This window comes from Mycteria americana, chromosome 9 (genome assembly GCF_035582795.1).
Source record: "Mycteria americana isolate JAX WOST 10 ecotype Jacksonville Zoo and Gardens chromosome 9, USCA_MyAme_1.0, whole genome shotgun sequence".
NCBI lineage: Eukaryota > Metazoa > Chordata > Aves > Ciconiiformes > Ciconiidae > Mycteria > Mycteria americana.
In genome coordinates, this window is record NC_134373.1 from 22090119 (window position 1) to 22103877 (window position 13759).

Consider the following 13759-nt stretch of genomic DNA (forward strand, 5'->3'; position numbering starts at 1 on the left):
AGTATAAACATAGAACATATTTACAGTTGCTGCATGCAATCCTATTTCCAGGGCAAATTCTGTCTACTTATTAGGTGATACATATACCCAAGGAGAGAATTAAGCCCATTTTTTGCATACAAAGATTAGGCTAGTTTGTACAATGAACTCTGCAGATAGGCTGTGAAAATACATCCTTCCTAGCATAATTTTTTCTCTTTCTTTTTTGGGGTCTGTAATATTTTTGCGTAACGTGGACTCAAAAGCAACTTAAAACAAGTTGGAAAGGTAACAGAAAGAAAGAAGTCATGCATAGGTTTTTTCTTCCAGTCTCACTGACTTGCACAAATAGTGAGTTTCGTTGTACATCGGGACGTTGTATTCCTGCTCATTGGTACTGTGATCAAGGAATAGACTGTGCTGATGGCTCTGATGAACCTGCCTCTTGTGGTAAGTTTACACTTCAGAAGGTCCAACACAATGGGTTATGGAAAATCAGTAGTTTGTCTTGTAGGCAGCAGCTTGAATCCAGACGAGGTGGAAAATAAGTATCTTCTGAGGTTTACTCACTGACTCTAAGTAATCTGAGTCACTGAGTAATTCAAGTCTTAAATACTGAAAGCTGTGTATGGAATATGAAGGCTTTTAATTGCCACAACTGCTTGCTCTTAATGTGATTACTCTTAATGTATAACCTCCTGTCTCCATAAGACTCTGATGGTGGTGAATCAAGTGACAAAAAGTAGCAAGTATTTAGACATTGTTTTGGATGTAAGAGCAGATGTCATGCTGTACAGGAAGTGTGCATGCAATATTGCATTTGGGGAAAAAAGGAATGTGGGATGCAGAGAAACATTGTTGACACAGTATGAGGTAGAGTATCATAGTGTTACAATAAGCAAATCCTGTATGTACAGTAGAAACAGATGGTAATAAGCAGTAGAGAGGGGAAGAAGGTGAAAAGTAGTAATCTCCAGGGAGGAAGAGGAGGGGCTAACTGAAGTCACTGAGAACTGATATTATAACATAGTCATTATTCTCACTGAAAAAGTTGGCATAACGCAAGGCAAGAACAGATTCTTCCATAAGTTAAGCAGGGCTGATAGCTCACTTTGCACATTGCTGGAGTTGCACCTTTAGCTTAAGAAAATGTCTTGTAGCTTATACCTTAACTGTCTTACAGTTAAGCTTCTATTTTACATTTCACTGACATAAGATTCTCCCTAAAATACCCTCCTCAGTAGATTTTCATTGCAGGGCAGGTTAGTTTAACAACCAGAGTGACTGTGTTCATTTTTAAGTGCCCCAACTGCGGACTTGTTCAAGCGACCAGTTCAGATGTGATGATGGCAGATGTATCCCAGCAACATGGATCTGTGACGGTGATAATGACTGTGGGGATATGAGTGATGAGGATCAAAGACATAATTGTGGTAGGTGTTTAATGCAAATACATGCTGCACTTTGCTTGTTTGTCCTGAAGGCATTTTTTAGAAAACAAGCAACCAGCCTCCAAACTCCCACCCTCTGCCAAATTTTCTATCCATAAAGGTGCACATTAAGCATGAGGTACACTCTTCATGTACCTTCATTTTCATTATATTAAATTAAAATTTAATATTTTACTGGTAAAAAAAAAAAGTTCTAATTTTGCGATTGCTCTTTGAATTTTTGAGTTCAAATGGAGATATAATTAACCTGGGTTGTTTGTATGATCTGGGCAGCAATAGCAGCTTCAGTGGAGATACTCCCTGATTGTCACATGCTACATCTTGTGCATATTAATAACCACATGGTTTTGGCATAATTTCTTTAAAAATCAGTGAGCAAAATAAGCATGGCTGTTTAGAGGGTGAACAAAGAGAATAAGGTTCACCAAGCCTGGTCCTGCTCCTTAATTCGTTTAACAGCAGCTGGATACGCTTGCAGTCCTTGCCCTTTTTACTGCAATGGTGCTCTCTCTGTTTGCTCCCTGGAGCACAGAATACCTTGAAGAAAGCAGAGGTTAGAGAGCCTAGGCCTAATACCTGTTCAGCTCCAGCAAATCTGGCCAGATGCATGAAAAGTTTATACTGAGAATCCAACAAGATCCAGAGTTCTGCCCATGCTAGCACTGCTTAAGGAATCCTAAAGTGCTTTGGCTCCCACTCAGCCTCCATGAAGAGCAATGATCAGTGAAAATTAGTGGGAATGCATATGAGTTTTGTATATGAGAGGGTGCAGTGGTGCATGGCTCTGTTGTGGATTACGGGCGGATATCCAGGCTGTGTGTGTGTGCGCGGTGGGGGAGGGTGTTATATACACAGAGTATAACTTGGTGTGTCAGTGAACGTGCTTTTCTTTCAGCAAACCGCAACTGCACAGCAGCAGAGTTCACATGTGCCAACAATCGACCCCCACTCAGGAGGTGCATTCCTCGGGCATGGATCTGTGATGGTGATGCTGACTGCAGTGATGCATTTGATGAACACCAGAACTGCACACGAAGATCTTGCACAGAAAATGAGTTTACTTGTACTAATGGCTTGTGCATCCGAAACACGTACAGGTTTGTAACTACCTGAGCCGCTGCAGAAATTCTCACAATTTGCTTAAAGTGAAGGAGCTAATTCAACCTTTTTTTCCCACTGTTTAGTTGTTAAGTAGATCTGCATATTGTAATGAATCTATTTACCTGCTCTGCATTCTGTATTACTTTTAACTTGAAAACGCTCTGGAATTTTCTATGTTAATTTCCCTAGTGCTCACCATTAGCATTTAATCCTTTTTGTTGTGCCTAGTAACCTCTCCTGGGGTGATTCTCTTCAGCTTGTAATGCATACAGGGAATACATGCAGGACTCATAGGATCAGACTCCATACAATATGACCCTGATTTCTGAAAGTCTCTTCCATCTGACCTTCTTTGGAAATCAGGAAAGTGTATCTATCCATTTGCCCTAGAGATAGTGATTGCCTTCTTATATTTGAAAAAAGTGTTCATTCTTCTTCAGATGTGACAGGCGGAATGACTGTGGTGACAGCAGTGATGAAAGGGGATGCATCTATGAACCATGTCAACAGCACCAGTTTACCTGTCAGAATGGGCGCTGCATTTCCAAGGCCTACATCTGTGATGGGGATAATGACTGTGGTGATGAATCTGATGAGCTGGAACATCTCTGTAGTACACCAGAAGCGACCTGCTCTCCCCATCATTTTAAATGTGACAATGGAAACTGCATTGAAATGGTTAAAGTCTGCAATCGGTTGGATGATTGCTTAGATAATAGTGATGAAAAAGGATGTGGTATGTGTAGATTTATTTGTACTGTCTTATTTAATTTAAAATACTTAGGCAGCTTTAAAAAAAAAGCTCTTAAGACAATTATTTAATTACAGTCATATCTGTTCCATGGTTGTCTCTCACAAGGATTATAAGAAATGTATATATCTAATTTTTTGTTTTATCATATTTATTATATACTGTTATCAATAAATAATATTTATTATATACTGTTTTAACAAACCATGAAAATTAGCTAATTCTATAAACTAAATATAGTTTATACATTGTTATGTGTCGCCCTTGCGTTTCCAAAATACACCATTCATAAGTGTATATTTTGCACTCAGTGTGTTTGGTGACAGACCTCAAAGGTGCTAGAATAATTTTAGATTAGATTAGATTGTTTTCCTTGCTCCTTTATTACAGCAGCCCAGATTCATATTAAGCGTTTTCACCAGAGTAGCAGGGAGAGACAGACGGAGAGACTACATTGGAAAGTGACTGCACTATTTTCTCTGCTAGCCGGTTCCTTGAATAGAACTCCTTTCCTTCCCCAGGTATAAATGAATGCAGTGACCCTTCAATCAGTGGATGCGATCATGACTGTACAGACACACAGACAAGTTTCTACTGTTCTTGTCATCCTGGATACAAACTTATGTCTGATAAACGGACTTGTGATGATATTGATGAGTGCAATGAAACTCCATCAGTATGTAGCCAGATTTGTGAGAACACAGCTGGCTCCTACATCTGTAAGTGTGCCCCAGGCTATATCCGGGAGCCTGATGGAAAAAGTTGCCGGCAAAATAGTAATATCTCCCCATACCTTATTTTTAGCAACCGTTACTATCTGAGAAATCTCACAGCAGATGGCCAGTCTTACTCTCTCATTTTGCAAGGACTGAGAAATGTGGTGGCACTGGACTTTGACAGGGTGGAAAAGAGGTTGTACTGGATTGATGTGGGGAGGAAGGTCATTGAACGAATGTTCCTAAATGGAACAAATAAGGAGGCAGTGATAAGTGATGATGTGCCCAACGGGGAAGGTGTCGCTGTTGACTGGGTTGGCAGGTAAGAAAATACATTTTCTGTCTTTCTGGGCCACTAAGGAAATGATGTTTAGGGAGTTTATCTAAGGGTTTTTCTCCCACTTCATATGAAATTCCTGATGAGTGCTGAAATAGTTTTGGATTGTGGATGCAGCCTTATACAACTGCTCTGGAAATGTTTATCAGCATCTAATACATTACATAACACTCTTCTTTAATTGCTCTCATATCTAGTATACTGAGGCTATATCAGAGTTGCTCTGTCATCAATGAAGTAGTGCATATGACCCTTGGGAAAAACTTGTTAGGAAACCATTAATAAACATACTAGGCAAACAGGCAGGTGGGATGTTACATGTGGCTATGGGGTAGGGATTCTGAGCTTAGGCTCTTTATTCCTTTGCTAGCAGTTGTTGGGGTTGGGATGCAGGCCTCACTCTATGCATAAACAATATGTTACAACAGGTAACTAGGTTCCAATGAAGTAAGTAATAAACATTAATGAAATTTAGCTCCTGTACCAATGTGAAGAGCTTGTTTCTTTTGCTCTTGAAAATTGCATCTTTAACTGACACTCAAACAACGTGACCCACATCATTTGCTGTAAGGAGGGCAGTATAAGGCTGAGATAATTGGAAAGCACTTTGTGTTATGGTCATTTTTTAATTGCCTGCTGTGTGTCAAAAAGTAGTCTGATTTACTCCCACAGAAACTCTGTCCTTCTGTGCTGCCCTCTCTGACAGTGTTCTTGGCTGTGTTTCCTCAGGTTTTGCTTTCTGAGTGCAGTACTATCAGTATGAAAAGTTTAAATAGCATGGATCAGACTCTGCAAAATAATGAGAGTGGTTCAAAAAGTCACATTTGGAACTTATATGAGAATGTTTATATGAATATATCAATATAATAGTTTTTATTTTTAAACCACTTTGTCTCTAAACCTAATGATAATTGATGTTGCCAGCAGTCCCAAATGCTTTATGATTCATGGAGAGGTGAGAAAGGAAAAGCCTAATTTTATCCGAAGTGGTCCTACTGCTCCATTACTAATACAGTTGCTGAATTATTTCAGCTACCATTAGTTATGTCTTCAGTCAGTTTTTGTTAAGGTGTTTCAGAAAGGCTGAAGGACGATACAATGGTAGATGAGGTTTTCTGCTCACTTTCAGTACAGGGAGAGGACTGGAGGATGCCATGAGGTGCAGGTTGGGGAAGACTACCTTCTCCTCCTCCCTGGTGGGAATGGGACTGCTCAGGGTGGTGTAGGCAGGGACTGTATCTGTCAGGCTATTTCTTGAATGACCCTGTGGGCAAGGGAGCTGACCAGTTGTGCAGGCAATTTCAAAGCAGCCTGCTGTAGTTCTAATTAAATGCTTTGTTTTGTTGCAGGCTTTTTAAAATCATCACTTCAGCTTGCATGATTTCTTTGATTACAGCTGTGTATAATTCCTAGGCAAAGTAATAGCAGTGTTAGAAAATTCTAGGTGAAGTTTAAATTAGGCCATCAAACTGCTTAGGAATTTTCAAAGGAGAACCTGGCAACAGTTCTACCTGTTTGATGACAGCAGAGGTGGCAGCATGGAACAGATGGTGATTCTCTCCAATACTTTACAGCCCTGGTCACAATCCAGTGCATTGTATGTCTTTTCCTGCTCCTCTTTGCTGGCCGTTGTTGGTAGGAGAGGGAGGGAAGAGAAGGGGAGTTTAGGAATTTATAGGCAAATGGCATATTGTTACTCAACTGGGCAACTGCAAGTTTGAATTTGGCACCAATGACTGTGGCTGCAGGAACAGCAGGAGTGAAAAGCGCAGTCTGGAGCATAGCGTAGAAGAGATGTCAGTACAGTATGTGTATTCTTCCTTTACAGTGGATATATTGCTTCTAGGAGAAAAAAAACTGTGGAATTTAAGATGCTGTAAAGCAAAATAAACAAAAAAAAGTAAGTAAGAGTAAATAAATTAACTCTAAAACATTTCAGAAAATTGTACTGGGTGGATGCCTACAAAGATTGTCTCTATGTCTCTGAACTTGATGGAAGATTCCGGAAAAAACTGGTGGATGGTTGTGTGGATGCCAACAACACTTTCTGCCTTCAGTACCCCAGAGCAGTTGTTGTTCATCCAAAATATGGGTGAGTGCTTTTTTTTCAAAATATTTCAGGAGTGCTTTTTCTTTCGTTTGTAAATAGTCTTGCACTGTCTCTGAAAATCTGAAATAAATTTTGGCTGCCTGCACTTAGATTTGCGTGGCATTAGATCTTAGTTGCAGCTTAGGAAAAATAGTAGCTTGCCTTTCATGGGTATATATGCAGGGCTGTCAGATATCACTGCAAGTGGAATTTGGTTCCATGTGGTCAAGGAAGTTTTGATTGCAAGGCTAAAAAGGTTGATAGAAGTGTGTGTGGTTTGATAGACAGTGGGACTGCCAGCTGCATTCTTTAAAGACAATTGTGATCACACAATTGTCTGCTGTAGCAGTTAAAGTAACAAATATATTCACTTTTTTCTTATCTTCCTCAATCTCTGCTTTAGTTCTGTTGCAGGAAATACTATATTTCCGGTGTAGCTTCTAATATTTACTTCAGCATGTTTTTACTACAATCCTAACTATAAGTATTTATTTGAACAGACAGATTTACTGGACAGACTGGGCAGATCGAGCCTATATTGGACGAGCAGGCATGGATGGCAAGGAGAAGACAGTGATTATCTCTACAAAATTAGAATGGCCCAATGGACTCACCATAGATTACACCAACGACAAGCTCTACTGGGCAGATGCCCATCTAAATTATATTGAGTACGTACACAGAAAAGGATAAAACAACTAAATAATTGCCTATGTCAGATTGCAGTGGTAGCATGTATAGATGCTGTAAGCATTGTACATATTTCTACCCACTTACTCTATAGGAAACCAGAGTCAGAAAGTCTGGAGTAGTAGGCGATACGCCTCACTAGATGTCACAGTAGCCTACTTCCTATATTTGCATCCTAGGTCCCACTGAAAGTGGTCCAAAAATTATAGTGAACAGATTCACAGTCTGTACTCGAATATGGAACTTCTGTAGGTGTACAACCTGAACCAAAGCAAAGCTGAGTATAAAATCACTATTTTTTCTGAGTCTCTTGTTTCTGCCTATAGATAAGAGTTGAGCTGTGACTAAACTAGTTATGTGCTAATAAAATAGTATACAAATCATTAGATGATGTTTGAATGTTTGTCCATAGGTATGACATGGAATTTCCTGTTAGCATATGGGGTTTTTTTGTTAATCAAGAAAAATCTATTAATTGCTTCTAGTGTTAAAAAATTTCCGCTTAAATATCAGTAAAAATGGATAACTAGCATTCTGGTTCTTGTCTGGTTCTTGTTTTAAAGTATTTTAAAATACTTTAAAAACAATCCTTTGTATTTATACTAGTATTTATATTTGCATTCATATTTACATGTACACTTAGATTTGTTTACTTCTATTCTTCTTTACATTCATTCTTCTGGCAGCCTTTTCTATGCTGAAGTCTAAAAATGTCTTTAAAAAAGTGTATATTAATTATATGTATGTTTCTCTGTCTTTCTCTTTTTCTTTCTTGTATTTCATAATTTCCCCCTATAGCAAGGTGATAGTAAAAATATAAAAGCTTATTAAAAATACCTCATCAGAGGAGGCTCTAAATCAGAAAGACATGTAAAATTTAGGAATATAGGAGACCTGTTATTGTCTTAAGTGTTCCATTATTAGCAGTCTGAATGATCCAGACAAGCTAGTCTCCCGTGTGACAAAAATAACTTGCTGTAAGGCAGTAAATGTGCAAAATTTCATTGGACTGGCTGATATGCATCTGTGGGAAGGCTTTACATTTCAGTGGATGTTCTTCTATTCTGTTTATTTGCCTAAAATAACCTGTTTTACTTTCCTGCATATCTTAAAATGAGTTCACTGGGGAGACTGCTCTATCATTAGGGACTAAAGAAGCTGCAATTCCACATTGCATGATCCTGGTCACCAATAATGAAGTACCATAAGCATACAATAAAGATGTGAAGATGTTTTAGCATTTATCTGAATGTTTTGCACATATTTTTCTTTGTGTAGGTACTCTGACCTGGATGGACATCATCGTCACACAGTATATGATGGGACTTTACCTCATCCGTTTGCAATAACAATTTTTGAAGACACAATATATTGGACTGATTGGAACACAAGAACTGTTGAAAAGGGAAATAAATATGACGGATCAGACAGGATTGTTCTTGTGAACACCACACACAGGCCATTTGACATCCATGTTTACCATCCATACAGACAGCCATTTGGTGAGAAAACAGAATTAGATTTGCATTTAGAGGGTCAGCTGTTACCCAGAGGCTAATTGTAGAGAGTCCTGAGTGCACTCAGCTTTTGCCTTTGCTGAGGGGAATAAAATGCACAAAGTAAACGTAGGCCTCTACTTTACATTTATAAATTGCCTTTTCTTTGAATAGCAATGACTGGAAATGCATAATTTTAAATTAGTTTCTAAACCATTATGGCTTAATAGCATACATTTCCTGTATATGAAATCATACATCTTTCTCTCACGAAGTGCCTACTTATCTAGGTTTTGGTTTTCAACTTATTACATTTAAGCTTTCAATACAGTATTAGAGGAGTCTGTTGTAGATTGAGACCTTTGTGTCCTGGGATTTGCAAAGTATGGTAATATTTATTCTTCTGTTTTACCAGTTAATAATCCTTGTGGCACCAACAATGGTGGTTGTTCCCATCTTTGTCTAATAAAAGCTGGTGGTCAAGGTTATTCCTGTGAATGTCCTGATAACTTCATGGTAGTACAGTTCAGCAATACAGCCCACTGCCTTCCAATGTGCTCTAGCACCCAGTTTCTCTGTGCAGACACCGAGAGGTAAGTCCACAGCTCACTGTCTTTTTTTCTATGTCTTTTTAAGGATATATTTTACCCTTTAGTCTCTTCAAAAGGGCATGAAATCAGGGATTCCTTCTGCTCTCACTGTGAGTTTGTGGTGTGCTTGCAAAGACAAAGCCAAGACCAGACAGGCTTCCATTTTGGAAAAACACTTCTAGACTCATTGTTTAAATAGTATTTTTTTCCTTTTATTCCTGTTATATGACATTGCTAATGTAGCAAAGTTTGGGTTGTTAGGAACATGTGCCTCCAGAAACCATTTCAGTTGAATTTACTAACTTGGAACCTTCTCTTATTTTTTTTGTACATCTTTTACAATGTATCTGTTTCTGCCAAATATATGCTGTCTGCCAGTGGCCCGGGAAAGCCATTTAGCTGATGTGGGGGCACATTTCTGACCCTTTTTTGGAGACAACAGCAGTGGAGGGAGAGGAATGGTGATATAAGAGCTACTGTTCTGATATTGTATCACTCTGGAGCCTGTGAGGCACATGTGCTTATTGGGTGACCTTTTGAAGCAGTGTTAGAATGATAATCCCTAGTGAAATTCTTGTGCTAAAGTTCAGGTGAATTATTAAAATGTTACCTCATTAAAAATCCAATTGAACATTGATTTTAAAAAGCATGAGAGATGGTTACCACAAATATACATAAAAATTAAATCCATATTAATTTGCTGTGAACTTCCTTCTAGAGGCCCACCAATATAATCTGTTTCTGGTGACAGTCTTCTGGCATATTTTGTTAGCATTTGACATATGAAACAGAAGACATGAAATTCAAGATGTCTTGGAAGTTTCAAGAAATAACACTGAGACAAGACTGTCTTTTGTGCTGTAAAAGGATGGTTGTGTATCTGTAGAGACATATCCTCAACAAAGGAAAACACTGTTTTCTCTTTGTAGGTGTATTCCTATCTGGTGGAAATGTGATGGACAGAGGGACTGTCGAGATGGCTCTGATGAGCCCCCTACCTGTCCACACCGATACTGTCCTGTTGGTCAGTTCCAGTGTAATGATGGGAACTGCACAAGTCCGCATTTCTTGTGCAATACTCAGCCAGATTGCCATGACAGATCAGATGAAGATCCTGTACTTTGTGGTATGTTACATCTAATAAATTCAAGTGTCTTTCCAGTACAAAACTATATATAAAGTTTCAGAATCATTATCAAAAGGTGAGGTAGACAGATGCAGTCTTTTCTAGTCTTGCACCTGGTAGAGCAATTCACCTCAGTGCAAAAACAGGGTAAAGGAGAGCAAAAATGTACTATATAGAAAGATAAACATTTTCCATACCTTTGAGACAGATTTGCACTGGTGTAGATTACAATCTGAGGTATAAAATACTAGAAGCAGGACGCACTTTGTTTTGTTCCAAGAAAAGCCATGGTGAGTATGAGGAATCTAAGGCTTCCTAATGCCCAGGTCAATCTACCCGGTATGCTAATTTCCCCTGTGTTCTAGAGCTTTACGTGATGGGACAAAATTATTTCATCCTCTGCATTGCACAAAATCCAGTGCATGTGGGAAGATTTGTTTTGGAGAGCTGTTTGTGATGGCAGTATTTTAGAAATATAGCCTAATTATGCTTATGGAATAATGTTTTTTCCTGAAAAACCTGTCTTATTCCACATACTTATGTCTAATTTTAAAAAGCACATCCTTGGTTCTCTTTTTGTAAATAATGTAGTTCTGGCAGTTGCAAGCTTAGTAACATAAAGGGGAGGTGTGTGGGGGAAAGCAGCGTGGTTGTATTATTGATAGTTTCATTGCTTTCCATTAGCAAAGTGTTTCTAACAATGACAGAATTAAAAGAAATGTCAATTTTACCTGAGTTTCAAATAGCTAAGCTCTTAAGTGTGGCACAGGAGAATATTCAATAAGTAGAAATGTGGCAGCTGCCTAATGTGTCACTGGTTTTAATGTACCAGGTACAATAAAAGTCAGTTTAGGTCTATATAATTCCTTCTGCTCATCATCTTGTGCATGGGAATAGAATCCTTTTGTTTAGAAAATGTATGGAAATCATAATATACTGTTTCCTCTTGAACAGTTTGGCAGTATATGTGGAAAAAGTAGTAGGGTGGTGTCCAGTGAGACATACAAAGTCTGGAAGCAGAGATCAGCGTTGACTTGTATTTTCATAGACCTTCAGAGCTCACCCAGTTTGCTAGCACTGCTGACCTCAGCTTCCAGTGCTTTGCCTTTTGGAAATAGAGGCTGTACATTTATAGGTTGTAGAGCTGTTATTAGCATGGTCTTCTGCTAAGTTTTCTGACAGGTTCATTCATAGTAAGAGGAACAGGCTCATCAGGCAATGTACATCTAAGGTGGTAGCATGGCCAGAGCCACAATGTCACTTAGCTCCTCTGCAAAGTGCTCCTCTCCTCTGGGAGTCCCTGCCGCAATCATGTTTGAATGCTGGGTTTACTCCCCTCTGCTTTAGGAGAAGATAGTATCTGTCTCGCTCCTAGAAAAATGTAGAGCCTTAGCGAGCTTGTCTGAAGATGCCTGTGGGAAATGTGCCATGTGATATTAGAAATCTGTACCTTAACTGGGCAAGTAAATGTGATGTTTTAAATTTTTACTGGCTTTCTTTTTAACTTTCGGTGTAGACATGATAACTGCTCAATTGACATAACAGCAGCACAACATCCCTGTAAGTTTCAGTATCCTAACAGTCAATTTGTATTCTTTCAGCTAATCACCAGTGTGAAACTCATCAGTGGCAGTGCGCCAATAAACGATGTATCCCAGAAGCCTGGCAGTGCGATAGAGAGGATGACTGTGGTGACAACTCGGATGAAGATAGTACTTACTGTGCCAGTAGAACCTGTCCCCCAGGCCAATTTAAATGTGACAATGGCCGCTGTATCCCACAGTCCTGGAAGTGTGATGTGGATGATGATTGTGGTGATAGCTCTGATGAGCCATTCCACGAATGCAGTAAGCATACAGCTGTAGTAAGCTGCCTACATTATAGTGCACCGAAAGCAGAGCAAACTGCGTTACTTAATTTTCCTGAGGTTGAAAATCTATTGGAAAGGAATATTTTCTGCAAGCTAATTGCAATCATGTAGTAAAGAGTGTTAGAAAGCATAGAGGCTATGTGATAATTTACTACTTTCTTATTCTTGAAGGGGAGAAAGCTTATTTATGCTGGCCAGATTATCAAGAACTGTCAGCGTCTCACTCTGACTTGCTTGATGCTAGCAGCATCCTTTGCTTGGCCCGTGACCACACTTTGTAAAAAGGATATATGCTGATCCATTGCCTATGTGGAAGCAGTGAATGCCAGTTCACCAATTTTTACCTTATTCCACTTTAGAGCATGACATATGTCATACTTTTTACAAAAACAAAGTAAAGTTTCATTTCTTGAAGCTCAAGTTTCTCATGATGATAGGCACATGCTTTGGAAACAAAAGCTTACAAGGAGAACAAACGCAGAGCACAGTCTAGCCTATGTTCAACAGCAGGATTTTCTTATGTGCTCCAGCATGTCTCTTTGAGTCACTGGCCGTCTCGAAGAACTTGTGACCAAGTTTTGCCATCTGAGGACAAGCTGCCTCCTCTGGCTTCCAGGTTTGGGGCTTCTATTACCACTGTTACCAGCTCTAAATACTTCAGGGAAAACCACACTGAATGTCGTTTGAACCTGTCATGGGTTTGTAGCATATGCAGAATACAAGCAGCATAGACTGGGAAAAATAGTAATACCGGATACATTTAACGCTTTCTCTTTTACAACACTGAAGTTAGCAGATAGCTCTTTTTAGTAGAAATAATTGACTATAAATCATAACAGATTTTGAAAGGCAGAATAGCAAGGAGGACAGTTTAATGGCTAAGTAACACAACTAACTTTGACAACTGCCTCTTTCAGTGGGCCCTGCCTATCGGTGTGACAATCACACACAATTCAGCTGTAGAACCAACTACCGTTGCATACCATTGTGGGCAGTGTGCAATGGGAATGATGACTGCAGAGACAACAGTGACGAACAAGGCTGTGGTATGTTTGGAGAAGAAGGTCATTTCAACATAACTTTGTACCTAAAATATTTCTCCAATTTACAAACAACTTGATTTTCTGAAAGTCTTCAGTAATAATGTACCTGGGCATATTTTGTTTGATATCAATTAATTACCCTGGTAGTTATTTGTCTTCAGGAAAAATTCTATATGCAGCAATTCATTGTGCGGCTCACATGTTTATGAGCTCTGAAGATCAGGATTTTATTATTTTGCCCAATATGTCATCAAATGAAACAGGAAATACTTTTACTTGAGCTGAACTATTTTAGACAATTAAAACTGTCAGTGTTTTCTACATTTACTTAACTTACCTCCTGTGCTGGTGAAACCACCAATATGGGAAGTATGATGATGCTTTCCCAGACCCTCGCATTTGTGTTGAAACCTCTCATACACTTATACACAAAGCTTAGAGGACATTGGATCACTATATCAGAACCAGAAAAGACTTGAAAGTGTAACACACCATGAGGTCAAGATGCCCTTCTTTGACA

General features: G+C 39.0%; 1 protein-coding gene across 1 annotated transcript in view; it reads left to right on the top strand.

Moving 5' to 3' along the window:
* Window positions 1-13759, top strand: part of LRP2 (LDL receptor related protein 2) — a 131813-nt gene that overhangs the window by 89557 nt on the left and 28497 nt on the right. Inside the window, exons 46-57 of the mRNA XM_075512067.1 lie at window positions 310-429; window positions 1281-1412; window positions 2326-2527; window positions 2972-3267; window positions 3804-4320; window positions 6275-6427; window positions 6925-7095; window positions 8393-8616; window positions 9026-9203; window positions 10130-10326; window positions 11928-12173; window positions 13114-13242. Coding sequence (XP_075368182.1) covers window positions 310-429; window positions 1281-1412; window positions 2326-2527; window positions 2972-3267; window positions 3804-4320; window positions 6275-6427; window positions 6925-7095; window positions 8393-8616; window positions 9026-9203; window positions 10130-10326; window positions 11928-12173; window positions 13114-13242 — 2565 coding nt within the window. The remainder of the gene's footprint in view (window positions 1-309; window positions 430-1280; window positions 1413-2325; window positions 2528-2971; window positions 3268-3803; window positions 4321-6274; window positions 6428-6924; window positions 7096-8392; window positions 8617-9025; window positions 9204-10129; window positions 10327-11927; window positions 12174-13113; window positions 13243-13759) is intronic.